The sequence below is a fragment of the Corvus hawaiiensis genome (assembly GCF_020740725.1).
Source record: "Corvus hawaiiensis isolate bCorHaw1 chromosome 38 unlocalized genomic scaffold, bCorHaw1.pri.cur SUPER_38d, whole genome shotgun sequence".
Lineage (NCBI taxonomy): Eukaryota > Metazoa > Chordata > Aves > Passeriformes > Corvidae > Corvus > Corvus hawaiiensis.
Window position 1 is genome coordinate 1 of NW_025963270.1, and position 15,228 is coordinate 15,228.

General features: G+C 64.3%; 1 protein-coding gene across 1 annotated transcript in view; it reads left to right on the forward strand.

Moving 5' to 3' along the window:
* Nucleotides 1–1,295: 1,295 nt before the first annotated feature.
* LOC125320826 (retinal guanylyl cyclase 1-like) overlaps nucleotides 1,296–15,228 on the forward strand; it is a 46,065-nt gene continuing 32,132 nt past the window's right edge. Inside the window, 8 exon segments of the mRNA XM_048293256.1 lie at nucleotides 1,296–1,393; nucleotides 6,252–6,593; nucleotides 6,663–7,379; nucleotides 7,604–7,954; nucleotides 8,117–9,413; nucleotides 9,415–9,656; nucleotides 12,459–12,760; nucleotides 13,895–14,249. Coding sequence (XP_048149213.1) covers nucleotides 6,263–6,593; nucleotides 6,663–7,379; nucleotides 7,604–7,954; nucleotides 8,117–9,413; nucleotides 9,415–9,656; nucleotides 12,459–12,760; nucleotides 13,895–14,249 — 3,595 coding nt within the window. The 5' untranslated portion in view covers nucleotides 1,296–1,393; nucleotides 6,252–6,262.

Sequence of the window (15,228 nt, forward strand, 5' to 3'; positions counted from 1 at the left end):
CCAGACCCCCCCCAGGGGTGTCCCCGTGTCCCCCCCAATGTCCCCTTGTGTGACCCCCCACCCACAGCCCCCCCAGAGTCCCCCGGATCCCCCCCCAGGGGGGTGTCCCCCGGTGTCCCCCCCAATGTCCCCTCGTGTGCCCCCCCCCCCCCCCCCCCCCAGAGCCACCTCAGAGGCCCCCGGATCCCCCCCCAGGGGTGTCCCCCGTGTCCCCCTCGTGTCCCCCTCCCCTCCCAAGACCCCCAGACCCCCCCACGGGTGTCCCCCTCGTGTCCCTTTCGTGTCCCCTCCCCCACCAAAGCTCCCCCAGAGCCCCCCGGACCCCCCCCCCACGGGTGTCCCCCGTGTCCCCCCCCCAATGTCCCCCTCGTGTGCCCCCCCCCACCACAGCCCCCCCAGAGCCCCCCAGGAGTGTCCCCCCCGTGTCCCCCCCCAATGTCCCTTCGTGTGTCCCCCCCCACCAGGGTCACCCCGAGTCCCCCGGACCCCCCCCCATGGTGTCCCCAATGTCCCCCTCGCGTCCCCTCCACCCCCCCCAGAGCCCCCCGGGACCCCCCCCACGGGTGTCCCCCGTGTCCCCCCCCAATGTCCCCTTCGTGTGTCCCCCCCCACCCACAGCCCCCCCAGAGCCCCCCGGACCCCCCCCCCACGGGTGTCCCCCGTGTGCCCCCCCATGTCCCCCTCGTGTCCCCCCCCTGTCCCCCCCACGCCCCCAGAGCCCCCCCAGACCCCCCCCAGGGGTGTCCCCATGTCCCCCCTCGTGTTCCCCCCCGCCCCCCCAGAGCCCCCCCAGAGCCCCCCGAGTCCCCCCCCACGGCTGTCACCCGTGTCCCCCCCACGCCCCAGACCCCCCCAGGTCCCCCCCCAGGGGTGTCCCCGTGTCCCCCTCATGTCCCCCTCCACCCCTCCCCAAGACCCTCGGACCCCCCCCCCACGGGTGGTCCCCCTCGTGTCCTCCAATGTCCCCTCGTGTTCCCCCCCCCCAACCAGAGCCCCCCCAGAGCCCCCAGGGATGTCCCCCAATGTCCCCCCGAGCCCCCCGACCCCCCCCCCATGTCCCCCGCTCCCCCCAAGCCCCCCCCAGCCCCGTCCCCTCCTGTGTCCCCCCCCCCACCCCAGACCCCCCCCCCTTCACCCCTCCCCCCCCCGCGTGTCCCCGCGTCCCCCTCGTGTCCCCTCCCCCCCCCCCCCCCCCGGGAGCAAATCGGATTAACGGGGGGGTGGGGGAGGGGAAGGGGGGGATTAGGGCCCCCCCGCCCCCCCCCCCGCTGCGGCCGCACACGAGCGACGGCGGCCGCGGGGGCTCCCTGGGGGCAGCGCTGAGACCCCCCCGGGACCCCCCCCGGGACCCCCCCCGGGACCCCCAAACCCCCCCCCGGGACCTGCGGGACAGGTGAGAAGACCCCCAAAGGCCGCCCCTCCCCCACCCCCCCAGGTGAGCGACCCCCGTCCCCCGCCCCCACCCCCGGAGGGAATTAAGCGACACCCCCCCCCCCCCCAGTTAAGGGACCCCCTCCCCAATTAAGGACCCTCCCCAATTAAGGGACCCCCCACCAATTAAGGGACCCTCCCCAATTAAGGGAGACCCTCCTCAATTAAGGGACCCCCACCGATTAAGGGACCTCCCCAATTAAGGGACCCTCCCCAATTAAGGGACCCTCCCCAATTAAGGGACCCCCTCCCCAATTAACGGACCCCCACCAATTAAGGGACCTCCCCAATTAAGGGACCCTCCCCAATTAAGGGACCCCTCCCCAATTAAGGGACCCCCCTCCCCCAAATTAAGGGACCCCCCCCGGTACCTGAGGGCAATTAAGAGATGCCCCCCCCCCCCCCATTCTGGGAGCCCCCCCAGGGGTCTTGGGGTGCCCCCCCCCGAGCCCTGGGACCCCCCCCAGACGCCTGGGATGCCCCCCCCCCCATTCTGGGACCCCCCCCCGGGGGTCTTGGGTCTCCTCTGGGGGTCTTGGGGTGCCCCCCCCCCCCCCCCGATTTGGGGCCCCCCCCCCGGATTCCTGGAACCCCCCTGACCCCTGGGACCCCCCCCGGGGCTCTTGGGGTGCCCCCCCCCCCTCTTCTTTTTGGGACCCCTTGGGATTCTTGGGGTGCCCCCCCCGATCCTTGGGACCCCCCCCCAGACCCTTGGGACCCTCGCAGGATTTTTGGGGTCCCCCCCGGGGGTCTTGGGTCTCCTTTGGGGGTCTTTCGGTGCCCCCCCTCCCCCCCCAGCACCCCTGGGGACCCCCCCGGGGGTTTTGGGGGGGCCCCCCCCGACCATCCGGAGCCTCTGTGGAGATATTGGGGTCACCTGGGGGGGTTTGGGGACCCCCCCGGGGGTGTTGGGGTGACACCTGAGCCACCTGCGGGGTTTTGGGGACCCCCCCCGGGGTGTTGGGGTGACACCTGAGCCACCTGGGGGGGTTTTGGGGACCCCCCCCCCGGGGTGTTGGGGTCCCTTTGGGGTGTTGGGGGTCCCTCCCTGGGGGGGTTGGGGGGGCCTGGAAGGGGCGGTTGGGGTGCGCGGGGTGACGGGCGCCAGGTGTGTGACGTGTCCCTGACAGGGGTGACAGGGGTGACAGGGGTGACAGGGGTGACAGGTGATGTGTGCAAGTGACAGGCACAGGTGTGACAGCTGTGACAGGTGACAGGTACAGGTGTGACAGGTGACAGGTGATGTGTGACAGGTACAGGTGTGACAGGCACAGGTGTGACAGGTGACAGGTACAGGTGTGACAGGTGACAGGTGTGAGAGGTGACAGGTGATGTGTGACAGGTACAGGTGTGACAGGCACAGGTGTGACAGGTGACAGGTGTGACAGGTGACAGGCACAGGTGTGACAGGTGACAGGTGTGACAGGTGACAGGTGTGACAGGTGACAGGCACAGGTGTGACAGGCCACAGGTGTGACAGTGTGAATGGTGACAGGTGACAGGCACAGGTGTGACGGGCGTAGGTGTGACAGGTGACAGGGTGATGTGTGACAGGCGCAGGGTGTGACAGGTGAGAGGTGTGACAGGTGACGTGTGACAGGTACAGGTGTGACAGGTGACGTGTGACAGATACAGGTGTGACAGTCACAGGTGTGACAGGTGACGTGTGACAGGTGACAGGTGTGATGGGTACAGGTGTGACATGTGACAGGTGACGTGTGACAGGCGCAGGTGTGACAGGTGACAGGTGTGTGACACGTGATGTGTGACAGGCACAGGTGTGACAGACACAGGGTGTGACAGGTGACAGGTGACGTGTGACAGGCGCAGGTGTGACAGGCACAGGTGTGTGACACGTGACGTGTGACAGGTACGGGGGTGTGACAGGTGACGTGTGACAGCTGACAGGTGTGACAGGTGATGTGTGACATGTGACGTGTGGACAGCTGACAGGTACAGGTGTGACAGGTGACGTGTGACAGCTGACAGGTGTGACAGGTGATGTGTGACATGTGACGTGTGACAGCTGACAGGTACAGGTTGGACGGACAGGTGACAGGTGTGACACGTGACGTGTGACAGGTACAGGTGTGACAGGTGACGTGTGACATGTGACAGGTGACGTGTGACAGGCGGGCAGGTGACACGGGGAGGTGACAGGTGCCGTCTGAGTGGGGGACGTGTGACGTGTGACCGCGTGACGGGACAGGTGACAGGGACAGGTGACACGCGATGTTTGACCCCAGCGCCGCGTGCGGGTGACGCAGAGGTGCCACCTCCCCGTGCCCAGGGATGAAGGATCCCAGAATAACCAGGGCGGGATTAGGGCGGGGCCTGTCCCCGGGACTGGGGTGACACCGGGTGACACCGGGGCGGGAGGGACACCCGAGAGACACAGGTGACACCCAGGGCACAGGTGACACCTGGCACAGGTGACAAAGGGCACCGGTGACACCCAGGGCACAGGTGACACCTGGCACAGGTGACACAGGGGCACCGGTGACACCCAGGGCACAGGTGAGACCTGGCACAGGTGACACAGGGCACCGGTGACAGCCAGGGCAGGTGACACCTGGCACAGGTGACACCTGGCACCGGTGACAGCCAGGACAAGTGACACCTGGCATAGATGACACAGGGCAGCGGTGACAGCCAGGGCACAGGTGACACCTGGCACAGGTGACACAGGGCACCGGTGACAACCAGGGCAGGGTGACACAGGACACAGGTGACACCCAGGGCAGGTGACACCCTGGCACAGGTGACACAGGGCACCGGGTGACACCCAGGACAAGTGACACCTGGCATAGATGACACAGGGCACAGGTGACACCCAGGGCAGGTGACACCTGGCACAGGTGACACCTGGCACCGGTGACACCCAGGGCAGGTGACACAGGACACAGGTGACACCCAGGGCACCGGTGACACCCAGGGCACAGGTGACACCTGGCACAGGTGACACCTGGCACAGGTGACAGCCAGGGCAGGTGACACCTGGCACAGGTGACACCCAGGGCACCGGTGACACCCAGGGCACAGGTGACACCTGGCACCGGTGACAGCCAGGGCACAGGTGACACCTGGCACAGGTGACACCTGGCACCGGTGACACCCAGGGCAGGTGACACAGGACACAGGTGACACCCAGGGGCACCGGTGACACCCAGGGCAGGTGACACCTGGCACAGGTGACACCTGGCACAGGTGACACCTGGCACCGGTGACAGCCAGGGCACAGGTGACACCTGGCACAGGTGACACAGGGCACCGGTGACACCCAGGGCAGGTGACACCTGGCACAGGTGACACAGGGCACAGGTGACACCCAGAGCAGGTGATACGGGGCACAGGTGACACAGGGCACAGGTGGTACTGCAGCGTGGTGACACCCGGAGCAGGTGGCACAGGGCACAGGTGACACCAGGTGTGGGTGACACGGGGCACAGGTGACACCCAGAGCAGGTGACACGGGGCACAGGTGACACGGGGCACAGGTGGCACTGCAGCGTGGTGACACCCGGAGCAGGTGACAGAGGGCACAGGTGACACCCAGAACAGGTGACACGGGGCACAGGGTGACACCCGGAGCAGGTGACAGAGGGCACAGGTGACACCCGGAGCAGGTGACACGGGGCACAGGTGACACCCGGAGCAGGTGACAGAGGGCACAGGTGACACCTGGCACAGGTGACACGGGGCACAGGTGGCACCCGGAGCAGGTGACAGAGGGCACAGGTGACACCTGGCACAGGTGACACGGGGCACAGGTGACACCCGGAGCAGGTGGACACGGGGCACAGGTGACACCCGGAGCAGGTGACAGAGGGCACAGGTGGCCACCCGGAGCAGGTGACAGAGGGCACAGGTGACACCCGGAGCAGGTGACACGGGGCGCAGGTGGCACCCGGAGCAGGTGACACGGGGGGGGATGTGGCACCGGGGGGTGTCCCCGCCCCAGGGGTGTCCCCGTTGTCCCCGTCCCCTCCCCGTGTCCCCCCCCTCCCCCCCCCCCGCTCTCCCAAGTGGCCCCGCCCGGGGGGGGGATGGGTGGGAAGGGGGGGGAGGGGGCGATGGGGGGGTGGGGGAGGGGGTGGGGGAGGGGGAGGGGGTGGGGGAGGGGGGATTATCCCGGGTTTAACCCCCCTCCCCCCCCCCGGCGGATTAACGGGGGCCGCGGGGGATGATGGGAATGGGGGGGGGCAGGGGCCGGCTCATCCCCTCCCCCCCCTCCCCCACTCCCCTTCCGGGAACCACTGACCACTGACCCCCCCACTGACCGCTGACCACTGACCCGCTGACCACTGACCACTGACCGCTGACCCCCCAATGACCACTGGCCCCCCACTGACCGCTGACCACTGACCACCACCACTGACCCCCCCAGTGACCACTGACCGCTGACCCCCCCACTGACCACTGGCCCCCCAGTGACCGCTGACCACTGACCACCACCACTGACCCCCCTAGTGACCACTGACCCCTGCTACTGACCACTGACCTCCTCGCTGACCCATCCCCACCGACCACTGACTCCCCCCAATGACCGCTGACCCCCCCAGTGACCACTGACCGCTGACCACTGATCCCCCAGTGACCACTGACCCCCCCCCCCAATGACCACTGACTCCCCCCCAGGGACCACTGACCCACCCCTGGGAGCCCCCCACTGAACCACTGACCCCCTCCCACTGACCACTGACCCCCTCCCACTGACCCACTGAACGCCTCCCACTGACCAGTGACCCCCTCCCACTGACCACTGACCCCCCCCTACTGACCAGTGACCCCCTCCCCACTGACCACAGCGTGTCCCCCAGGTGACCCTCCCATGGTGGCCATGGTGACATCGCTGGACGCCTCCGGGCCACCGCCGGCCCCTGAGGGGGTCTCGCGCCCCGGCACAGCTCGGACATGCGGCCCCCGCGGGGACGGGGCTGGGCACGGCGGTGGACCCCGCCCGCGGTGGCACCGGGGACACCTCCCACGGTGGTGCATTTCCCCTGTTGGTGGCACCGCTCGTGGCATCGTCTCGAGTGGTGGTGGCACCTCCCAGGGTGACATCGGCACCTCCCAGGGTGACACCGGCACCTCCCACGGTGACACCGGCACCTCCCGTGGTGACATCGGCATCTCCCAGGGTGACACCGGCACCTCCCACGGTGGTGGCATTTCCCCTGTTGGTGGCACCGCTCGTGGCATCGTCTCGAGTGGTGGTGGCACCTCCCGTGGTGACATCGGCACCTCCCACGGTGACACCGGCACCTCCCAGGGTGACACCGGCACGTCCCAGGGTGACATCGGCACCTCCCGCCGTGACGCCGGCACCTCCCACGGTGGCATCCGCCACGGTGACACCCGCAACGGTGACGTTTCCCACGGTGGTGGCACCTCGCACAGCATCATCTCCCACGGTGGCATCTCCAGCGGTGACATCTCCCACACTGGTGGCGTCTCCCATGGTGGCACCTCCCACAGTGACATTGCCCACGGTGGTGGTACTTTCCACGGTGGTGGCTTCTCTCATAGTGTTGTTTCCCATGGTGGCACCTCCGGCGGTGACATCTCCAACAGTGGTGGCATCTCCTCTCATGGTGACTCTTTCTCTGGTGGCTTCTGCCACGGTGGCACCTCCCAGAAGAGTGACAACTCCCACGGTGACATCTCCCACGGTGGCACCTCCCAGAAGAGTGACAACTCCCACAGTGACAACTCCCACGGCGACATCTCCAAGAGTGACATCTCCAACACTGGTGGCACCTCCCATGGCGGTGGCACCTCCCACAGTGACATTGCCCACGGTGGTGGCACCTCCCATGGCATCATCTCCCACGGCGGAGTCTCCTCTCATGGTGACATTTCCCACGGTGACAGCTCCACTGTTGGTGGCTCTGCTCATGGCATCATCTCCCACACTGGTGGCACCTCCCATGGTGGCATCTCCCATGGTGGCATCTCCATGGTGGCACCTCCCACAGTGACGTCTCCCACGGTGGTGGCACTTTCCACGTTGGTGGCTCCTCTCACAGCGTCGTCTCCCACGGTGGCATCTCCAGCGGTGACATCTCCGACAGCGGTGGCATCTCCTCTCATGGTGGCACCTCCCACAGGGACATCTCCCATGGCGGCATCTCCTCTCATGGTGACTCTTTCTCTGGTGGCACCTCCCATGGTGGCACCTCCCACAGTGACGTCACCCACGGTGGTGGCACTTTCCACGTTGGTGGCTCCTCTCATGGCGTCGTCTCCCACGGTGACGTCCCCACCAGTGGTGGCATCTCTGATGGGGACATCTCCAATGGTTGTGGCGTCTCTTGTGGCACCACCTCCCACGGTGGCATCTCCAAAAGTGACACATCCCATGGTGGTTCCTCCAATGGTGGCACCTCCCACGGTGACATCTCCCCCAGCGACATTTTCCATGGCGGTGGCACCTCTCGCGTCGTGACCCGCCATGGTGGTGACGTCTCCCACCGCGGCATCTTCCACGGTGACACCTCCCACGGGGACATCTCCCACGGTGGTGGCATCTCCCGTGGTGGCATCTCCAGCAGTGACATCTCCCCTGGTGGTGATGCCTCCCCGAATGGCCTCTCCCACGGTGGTGGCATCTCCAACAGTGACCTCGGCCACCAGGACATCTCTTATGGCGGCGTCACATCCCGCAGTGACCCCTCCCGCAGTGGTGGCATCTCCCACGGTGGTGGCATCTCCAACAGTGACCTCGGCCACCAGGACATCTCCTATGGCGGCGTCACATCCCACAGTGACACCTCCTGCAATGGTGGCATCTCCCATGGTGGTGGCATCTCCAACAGTGACCTCGGCCACCAGGACATCTCCTATGGCGGCGTCACATCCCGCAGTGACACCTCCTGCAATGGTGGCATCTCCCACGGTGGTGGCATCTCCAACAGTGACCTCGGCCACCAGGACATCTCCTATGGCGGCGTCACATCTCGCAGTGACACCTCCTGCAATGGTGGCATCTCCCATGGTGGTGGCATCTCTTGTGGCACCACCTCCCATGGTGACATCGGCCACAGTGACATTTCTCATGGCGGTGGCACCTCCCATGGCAGCATCTCCGATGGTGACACCCCCCATGGCAGTGGCACCTCTTGTGGCATCGCATCCCATGGTGGCATCTCCCGTGGTGGCATCTCCCACAGTGGTGGCACCTCCAAGAAGGACACCTTCCACAGTGGTGGCATCTCCCACATTGACATCTCCAAAACTGACACCTCCAACGGTGACACCTCCCACAGGGACACCTCCCGTGGTGACCCCTCCAACGGTGACACCTCCCATGGTGACACCTCCCATGGTGACAATGGTGCCACCTCCCATTGCGGTGGCACCTCCCACAGGGACGCCTCCCGCAGCGGTGCCACCTCCCACGGTGGCATTTCCCAAGGTGGTGCCACCTCTCACGGTGGCATCTCCCGCGGCGGTGCCACCTCCCACAGGGACACCTCCCGAGGCGGTGCCACCTCCCACGGTGGCATCTCCCGCGGCGGTGCCACCTCCCGCGTGGCGCCCTCGCCCCTCCTGCTGCTGCTGCTGTCCCACCACCCCCGGTGGCCTCCCGCGCTGGCGCCCGTGCCCCCGCTGCTGCTGCTGCTCCTCCTCCTCGGCTCCTGTCCCCTGCCCTCGCTGGCCGCCACCTTCAAGGTGGGGGTGCTGGGTCCCTGGGGCTGTGACCCGCTGCTGGCGCGGGCGCTGCCCGAGGTGGCCTCGCGCCTGGCCGTGGCGCGGCTCAACCGCGACCCCGCGCTGACCGCCGGCTACTGGTGGGACGCGGCCGTGCTGCCCGAGCCCTGCGCCACCCCCCAGGCCGTGGCCGGACTGGTCAACGCCGAGCGCTACGCCAGCGCCATCGTGGGTCCCCTCAACCCCGCGGCCTGCGGCGCCGCCGGACTCTTGGCCGCGGCCTGGAACAAGCCCTTGGTGTCCTGGGCGTGCGCCGGGGGCCGGAGCGGTCACTCTGGTGAGGCCGCTGCCCGCGCCGGCCGGCGTCCTGCACGCCGTGCTGCGCTACTTCCGCTGGGCGCACGTGGCCGTGGTGGCCGCGCCGCAGGACCTGTGGGTGGAGGCCGGCGCGGAGCTGGCGAGGGAGCTGAGGGCCAGGGGGCTGCCGGTCACCGTGGTCACCGCGGCCGGAGAGGACGAGGACGAGGCGGAGCAGGCGCTGAGGAGGGTGCAGAGGGCGGACGGGGTGCGAGGTGAGGGCAGGGAGGGATGGAGGTGGAGGAGGGAGGTGGAGAAGGGAGATGGGAGATGGGAGATGGAGGTGGAGGTGGAGGTGGAGGAGGGAGATGGAGGTGGAGGTGGAGATGGAGGTGGAGGAGGGAGAGGAAGGGATGGATGGATGGATCCATGGATGGATGGAGGGATGGACAGATGGATGGATAAAGGATGGACGGAGATGGGAAGGGAAGGATGGATGAAGATGGTGGACATGGGATGGATGGATGATGGATGGATGGAGGGATGGATGGATGGAGGGATGGATGGATGGAGGGATGGATGGATGGAGGGATGGATGGATGGAGGGATGGAGGGATGGATGGATGGATGGAGGGATGGATGGATGGAGGGATGGATGGATGGAGGGATGGATGGATGGAGGGATGGGTGGATGGAGGGATCCATGGATGGATGGATGGGTGGATGGATGGAGGGATGGATGGATCCATGGATGGATGGATGGATGGATGGATGGAGGGATGGATGGATGGATGGAGGGATGGATGGATGCAGGGATGGATGGATGGATGGATGGATGGATGGATGGAGGGATGGATGGATGGATGGATGGATGGAGGGATGTATGGATGGAGGGATGGATGGATGGAGGGAGGGATGGATGGATGGATGGACGGATGGATGGAGGGATGGATGGATGGATGGAGAGATGGATGGATGGATGGATGGAGGGATCCATGGAGGGATGGAGGGATCCATGGAGGGATGGAGGGGCGGATGGATGGAGAGATGGATGGATGGAGGGATGGATGGAGGGATGGAGGGATGATGGAGGGATGGATGGATGGATGGAGGGATGATGGAGGGATGGATGGATGGATGGAGGGACGGATGGATGGACGGATGGATGGATGGAGGGATGGATGGATGGATGGAGGGATGGATGGAGGGATGGATGGAGGGATGGATGGATGGATGGATGGATGGAGGGATGGATGGATGGAGGGATGGATGGATGGATGGATGGAGGGATGGATGGAGGGATGGATGGATGGATGGATGGATGGAGGGATGGATGGATGGATGGATGGATGGATGGAGGGATCCATGGAGGGATGGAGGGATCCATGGAGGGATGGAGGGGCGGATGGATGGAGAGATGGATGGATGGATGGATGGATGGAGGGATGGAGGGATGATGGAGGGATGGATGGATGGATGGAGGGATGATGGAGGGATGGATGGATGGATGGAGGGATGGATGGATGGAGGGATGGATGGAGGGATGGATGGAGGGATGGATGGAGGGATGGATGGATGGATGGATGGATGGAGGGATGTATGGATGGAGGGATGGATGGATGGATGGATGGATGGATGGATGGACGGATGGATGGACGGATGGATGGATGGAGGGATGGAGGGATGGAGGGATGGATGGATGGAGGGATGGATGGATGGATGGATGGACGGATGGATGGACGGATGGATGGATGGAGGGATGGATGGATGGAGGGATGGATGGATGGATGGATGGATGGATGGATGGATGGATGGAGGGATCCATGGAGGGATGGAGGGGCGGATGGATGGAGAGATGGATGGACGGATGGATGGATGGATGGACGGATGGATGGATGGAGGGATGGATGGATGGAGGGATGGATGGAGGGATGGATGGATGGATGGAGGGATGATGGATGGATGGATGGATGGAGGGATGGATGGAGGGATGGAGGGATGGATGGATGGATGGAGGGATGGAGGGATGGATGGATGGATGGATGGATGGATGGAGGGATGGATGGATGGATGGAGGGATGATGGATGGATGGATGGATGGAGGGATGGATGGAGGGATGGAGGGATGGATGGATGGATGGAGGGATGGAGGGATGGATGGAGGGATGGATGGATGGAGGGATGGATGGATGGATGGATGGATGATGGATGGATGGATGGATGGAGGGATGGATGATGGATGGATCCATGGATGGATGGAGGGATGAGGGATGGATGGATGGATGGAGGGATGGATGATGGATGGATCCATGGATGGATGGATGGATGGAGGGATGATGGATGGATGGATGGATGGATGGAGGGATGATGGATGGATCCATGGATGGATGCATGGATGGATGGAGGGATGATGGATGGATGGATGGATGGATGGAGGGATGGATGGATGGATGGATGGATGGATCCATGGATGGATGGAGGGATGGATGGATGGATGGATGGTGGGATGGATCCATGGATGGATCCATGGATGGATGGAGGGATGATGGATGGATGGATGGATGGATGGATGGATGGATGGAGGGATGATGGATGGATGGATAGATGGATGGATGGATGGATGGAGGGATGGATGGAGGGATGATGGATGGATGGAGGGATGGAGGGATGGATGGATGGATGGATGGATGATGGATGGATGGATGGATGGAGGGATGGAGGGATGGAGGGATGGATGGATGGATGGATGGATGATGGATGGATGGATGGATGGATGGAGGGATGGATGGAAGGATGGATGGAGGGATGGAGGGATGGAGGGATGGATGGATGGATGGATGGATGGAGGGATGATGGATGGATGGATGGATGGACGGATGGATCCATGGATGGATCCATGGATGGATGGAGGGATGGACAGATGGATGGATAAAGGATGGACGGAGATGGGAAGGGAAGGATGGATGAAGATGGACGCAGATGGACAGCTGGAACGGATGAAGTCCAGGGCGGGCCTCGGGGGGCGCTGCCCGGTGCCATCGCCGCGTCCCCACGTCCCCGCCGTGTCCCCCCGGCAGTGGTGGTGATGTGCATGCACTCCGTCCTGCTGGGCGGGCGGGAGCAGAAGGTTCTCCTGGAGAAGGCCGAGGACCTGGGCATGACGGACGGGACGTTCGTGTTCATCCCGTACGACGCGCTGACCTTCGCGCTGCCCTATCGCCACGTGCCCTACCCGGTGCTGGCCAACAACACCAAGCTGCGCCTGGCCTACGACGCCGTGCTGACCATCACCATCGACTCGCCCGACACCTCCTTCCACGAGGCCCTCGAGGAGGCCAAGAAGGCCTATGAGGTCCCCATGAACATCAACCCCACAGAGGTGGGGCTGAGGGGGGTCTCGAAGGGGTTTGGAGGGGTCTGGTGGGGTTGGGGATGTCTTGAGGGGGGGTTGGGGGCATCTTCAGGGGGTTTGAGAGGCATCTCTAGGGGGTTTGGGGTATCTCAAGGGGGTTTGAGGGTATCTCTGGAGGGTTTGGGGTGTTCCAAGAGGGTTGGGGGTGTCTTAATGGAGTTTCGGGTATCTCAGGAGGGTTTGGGGACATCTCTGGAGGGTTTGAAGCAGCTTAACAGAGGTTGGGGTATCCCAGGGGGGTTTGGGGGCATCTCAGGGGGGTTTGGAGGTATCTTCATGGGGCTGGGGATACCTTGATGGGGTTGGGGGCATCTCAAGGGGGTTTGGGGCGTCTCCCAGGGGTTGGGTAGAGGTGGCTGTGGTCAATGGGAAATGACCATGGCCAATGGGAGATGACCATGGCCAACATGAGATGACCATGGCCAATGGGAGATCACCACAGCCATCTTGTGTTGACCATAACCATCTTTGTTGACCATGGCAATGGAAGGAGACCATCGCCAGTGGGAGACAAGCACGGCCACCTTACCTTGACCATGGCCAGTGGGAGATGACCATGGCCACCTTACCTTGACCATGGCCAATGGGAGATGACCATGGCCAGTGGGAGATGACCACAGCCACCTAACCTTGACCATGGCCAGTGGGAGATGACCATGGCCACCTTACCTTGACCATGGCCAGTGGGAGATGACCACGGCCACCTTACCTTGACCATGGCCAGCGGGAGATGACCACGGCCACCTTGCCTTGACCATGGCCAGTGGGAGATGACCACAGCCACCTAACCTTGACCATGGCCAATGGGAGATGACCATGGCCACCTTACCTTGACCATGGCCAGCAGGAGATGACCATGGCCACCTAACCTTGACCATGGCCAATGAGAGATGACCACAGCCACCTAACCTTGAACACGGCCATCAGGCGATGACCACGGCCACCTTGCCTTGACCATGGCCAATGGGAGATGACCACGGCCACCTTGCCTTGACCACAGCCAACACAACACAACCACACCCCCACCCTCCCCCTCTGGGTGCCACCACCCCCCACCCCGTGGCACCCACCAGTGTCCCCTGACCTGTCCCCTCCCGCCAGGTCCACCCGCTCTTCTCCACCATCTACAACTCCATCTACTTCCTGGCCATGGTGGTGGAGGCCACGCACCGCAGCGGCCGCTGGGTGATGGGCACCAGTGTGGCCGACCACGCCCGCGACTTCCAGCTCGAGGGCTTCTGCCAGACCTTCACTGTGGACAAGGACGGCGAAGTCTCGGTGCCCTACGTGGTGCTGGACACGGACGGCAAAGGCCACCACCTGTGGGCGGTCTACGGGCTGGAGCCGGGCATGCGCGGCCTCAGCTACCGTAGCCACAGCCCCCACTGGCCCCACAGCTCCAGCCCGGACACCGACGCCGGCTGCTGGTTCGACTCCAACACCATCTGCAACGGAGGTGGGCGGCCACAGGGTCACCACGGGCTTGGGAGGGTCAGGGTGGTGGTGACACCATGGTCCAGGACCAGCCGTGGTGTCACCATGGTCCTGAACCGACTGTGGTCCCTTTGTGGTTGTGGTGCCACCACAGTCCTGGACCAGCCGTGGTCCTTTCATGGTCATGGTGCCACCACGGTCCTGGATCAGTCGGGGTCATGGTGCCACCACGGTTCTGGACCAGCCGTGGTCCTTTCATGGTCATGGTGCCACCACGGTTCTGGACCAGCCGTGGTCTCTTCATGGTTGTGGTGCCACCACGGTCCTGGACCAGCTGTGGTCCTTTCATGGTCATGGTGCCACCACGGTTCTGGACCAGCCGTGGTCTCTTCATGGTTGTGGTGCCACCACAGTCCTGGACCAGCCGTGGTCTCTTCATGGTTGTGGTGCCACCACAGTCCTGGACCATCTGTGGTCCTATCATGGTTATGGTGCCACCACGGTCCTGGATCAATCGGAGTCATGGTGCCACCACGGTCCTGGATCAATCAGGGTCATGGTGCCACCACGGTTCTGGACCAGCCATGGTCCCTTCATGGTTGTGGTGCCACCACGGTTCTGGATCAATCGGAGTCATGGTGCCACCATGCTCCTGGATCAGCCGTGGTCTCTCCATGGCCATGGTGCCACCATGGTCCTGGATCAATCAGGATCTTGGTGCGACCACGGTCCTGGAGCTCAAGGGAGTTTGGAGGCATCTCCAGGGGGTTTCAAGTCATCTCTAGGGGGTTTAGAGGCATCTCAAAGGGGTCACGGTGCCACTGCAGTCCCGGACCTGCCGTGGTCACTGTCCCACCACAGTCCCAGTCCCACCATGGTCCCAGTCCCACCATGGTCCCAGTCCCACCAGTACCACCATGTTCCTGCTCCCACCACGGGCCATGTGTCTGAGTGTCCAAGTGTCCGAGTGTCTCTGAGGTGTCCGGGCAGGCCAGTGGCGC